This window comes from Nematolebias whitei, chromosome 12 (assembly GCF_014905685.2).
Source record: "Nematolebias whitei isolate Nwh7 chromosome 12, NemWhi1, whole genome shotgun sequence".
In the NCBI taxonomy this organism is placed as follows: Eukaryota; Metazoa; Chordata; class Actinopteri; order Cyprinodontiformes; family Rivulidae; genus Nematolebias; species Nematolebias whitei.
The window spans coordinates 34,968,456-34,971,545 of NC_056509.1; the positions used below are offsets into that span (position 1 = coordinate 34,968,456).

The 3,090-nt window shown below is 41.7% G+C and overlaps 1 protein-coding gene across 1 annotated transcript in view; it reads right to left on the minus strand.

The window, feature by feature from the left end:
• Positions 1 to 3,090, minus strand: part of stxbp5a (syntaxin binding protein 5a (tomosyn)) — a 139,411-nt gene that overhangs the window by 20,157 nt on the left and 116,164 nt on the right. Inside the window, exons 14-17 of the mRNA XM_037685868.1 lie at positions 2,601 to 2,641; positions 2,110 to 2,330; positions 926 to 1,107; positions 511 to 636 (exon numbers count right to left, since the gene is read on the minus strand). Of these exons, the coding sequence (XP_037541796.1) occupies positions 511 to 636; positions 926 to 1,107; positions 2,110 to 2,330; positions 2,601 to 2,641 (570 nt within the window). The remainder of the gene's footprint in view (positions 1 to 510; positions 637 to 925; positions 1,108 to 2,109; positions 2,331 to 2,600; positions 2,642 to 3,090) is intronic.

A 3,090-nucleotide genomic window follows, 5' to 3' on the forward strand; every position in this document is an offset into this window, starting at 1 on the left:
TATATATATATATATATATATATATATATATATATATATATAATATACAGGTCTCTCTTGTAAATGAGTCCTCGAGACTCAATGGGAACTAACTTGTATAAATAAAGGTTGAATGAATTATATAAATACTAAAATAAACTACTACTTAATACTACTACTATCCCTACTTTGCAGTTTTTCCTCTTATCGTGGGGCTTCAGGGTACAGATCCCCCGTGATAAAAGAGGAACTACTGTACATAATGTTTTCAATATTTGACCAAAAAGGCTCAAATCCTATCTTTTTTCAGGATAAAATGATCTAACTCTGGACTTGGAGGTGGCCAGTGATATAGGCTTTAACTAGACCTTTTAAAAAGGGCATTTATGTCTAAACTTCTTTATTTAAAATAGTACTTAGGAGACTGCTTAATAAAAGGTAAAACAGAGTTAGTTCTTGAGCAATAATTTCTACAAAAACACTTGCAGTTGACTCGAACTTTGACTGAAATGCTACGTCCGGTTCACTTACAGGCTGTAGGTGGAATTCAGAGCCAGACTGGTGATGGGCTGAGGGGGCTCTCCACTCACCCACACTGACTGGACCACCAAGTCCACCTGGTAACCTGGAGACTGCTTCAAAGGAGTACTTCGCACCCTGTGAAGAAGAACACAAAATGGAATGAGAAAGAGAAACATGAAAAGGAAAAGCACAAGTGGTGCAGCTGCATGTGAGAAGCAGCTCGGTGTATGGAGAGTCTGGCATGAGTGGCTGCAGGGGGGTGATGGGAAGGTTTTGGCGGCGAATGCTTCAGGCGCTGACTAACTCTATACAAGTGTGCTCGAGGCTAAAAGCGAGACTCGTGCATGCACGCGCGTGTATGAAAGCGCCCCTTGCTGCTTTTTAAACTTTATGCAAGTGCCTCCGTTTTATGCATGCTTCATACTTGAGGCAGGGAACGTTGCCTCCGTCAGAGTTGTTGCTGCTGGTGGACGGGTGTGAAGGCGGGCCGCTCGTCTGAGGGGAGGCACCAGGAGTGGGATGGGCCGACGTCTGCTCGCCCCCTCCACCTCCGCCATCTGGAGACTCCGTTTCGTTCAGCTCGTACTGCATCCGCACCTCCAGAAGCTGTAAACACACACAGATGTGCACGCAGCGACGCTTAGAGGAGATAGCAAACCAGTAAGCCCTGGTTGAAAGGAGAACCAGCGATTTGAACAGAAAGGAATATGAGAATGGTGCTGCTTTGATTAAAATGATCTGTTTGGTGTGTGGGCAGACTACAAGTCAAAGAGGTCCTTCGAAATCCTCCTTCAGGCTCCCCCCTTTGCAACCTCCACCTTCGCAAACTCCCAAGCTCACACACAATGCTCATAAGCGCTTGTCTTTTGCATCCCGTCATTCTCATTAGCCTCACTGACATGTGGGAGTGAAGAGGGATCAGTGCCCTCCTTCAGTCTGTCTCTCTGACTTCACTCCTGCACATTTAAGATGTTTCCTCTTATACAAAACCAGACGTGGTTGCCTAAAAAGAGCCATCAGGATTGAAAGTGAAAGAATTCATGACTAAATGTTTAGGACGCGCTGTTCCCAGCTCAAAGCAGTGGGCATCAGCTACAGAACATCACAGCGCCGCCCACATGCCGCATGATTGACAAGGGATCACAGTGCAGACAGCACTGCAACACCACATCTGCTGAGGAAGAAAACTACACCAGACTTTAAAAAATAAAAAAAGTATATCGGATATGATGATGAAACTTTCCGCAGCAGAAGCTATGGATGTAGGCGCAGATTATCACACTTAATATAGAAGATGCGAGCAAAGTCGCAGAGATTAACTGCGTTTGTCTTTATTCAACTAAACACAGACTCTCGTTGCGCTGCCATTAACACTTCGGTTGTTATAAAAGAAGATTATAATGTTGGTCTAGATTTGCTTGTTCACTGCTGTCTGTTGGCATGGCAACCATACTGCTTTTGACTGGCCAGATTTGTGTGTGTGTGTGTCTGTTAAGTAGAATAGGAAGTGAATGGTAATAGCAAATCATAAAAAACACACAAAAAAGGTGCCTGGTGATGGACTTAAAATAAAATCTTTAAAAAGAAAAGTACGACTTTGAGACCCACCTGGACCACCTCAGTGGTTACTTCCAGCTTACTGAAGCGGTAGATGATAACGTTGGCCGACACGCCGGCCACACACAGCATCCGGCTCTCTGGGCACCAGGCCATAATCTGAATGGCAAAAGGATCTTCATCTGACACCTCCATGTTGCCCTTGTCCTCCTTAGACCGGTTCCTGTCAAAAACCTTGGCTGTTTTGAGCTTATAGAGCACCTGGAGCATTACTAAAGAGAGGAGAATAAAGGGACGTGTCAGTCACAGTGTAAGGATATAGGAAATGTAGAGAAATCAAAGCTAACTGAGGCTACAAGATCAAATCTAACCAAAACATAATGGTTTAGGTAATAGAATACTGGTATTCCAGTGCACTTTTTATTTTAATAATTTTCCTGTTTTGCCTCTCAGTTTAGTCAAAGCTCATAATTTCACATGTTCACTTGTTACCAAAATTAAATAGGAAAAAAAAAAAGCTTAAAATAGAGAAGGTAACTTACTTGCAGAGGCATCCCAGAACTTTACTGTTCCATCAGCATGCCTGGAAAAAAAGAATAAGAAAACAAAGAGAGAGAGAAATAATAAAAATGTGAGGAATTATTTTAACTGTTCTGTCTTTCAAGAATAAAAATAAAAGTCATGTTGATGAAAAAAAAGCATCCATCTCGAAACATTTTACGAAGTTACAGAACAGTTTAAAAAAACAAGTTTGATTTCTGTTTGTAAATAATTTTCAACCAAATATATGAAAATATTATTTTTTCTGCCTATATAATAATATAATTGCCAAATAAAGCCTATATTTTTTATATGTTTATTCTTAAGCCTTTAGAGTTGTAGTGTTGTGTGAGGAAATGTGGAGTGGCAGAGAAATTTGTTAGACTGGTACAGGACATGTATGAGGACAGCAGGACATGTATGAGGACAGCAGGACATGTATGAGGACAGCAGGACATGTATGAGGACAGCGGGATATGTATGAGGACAGCA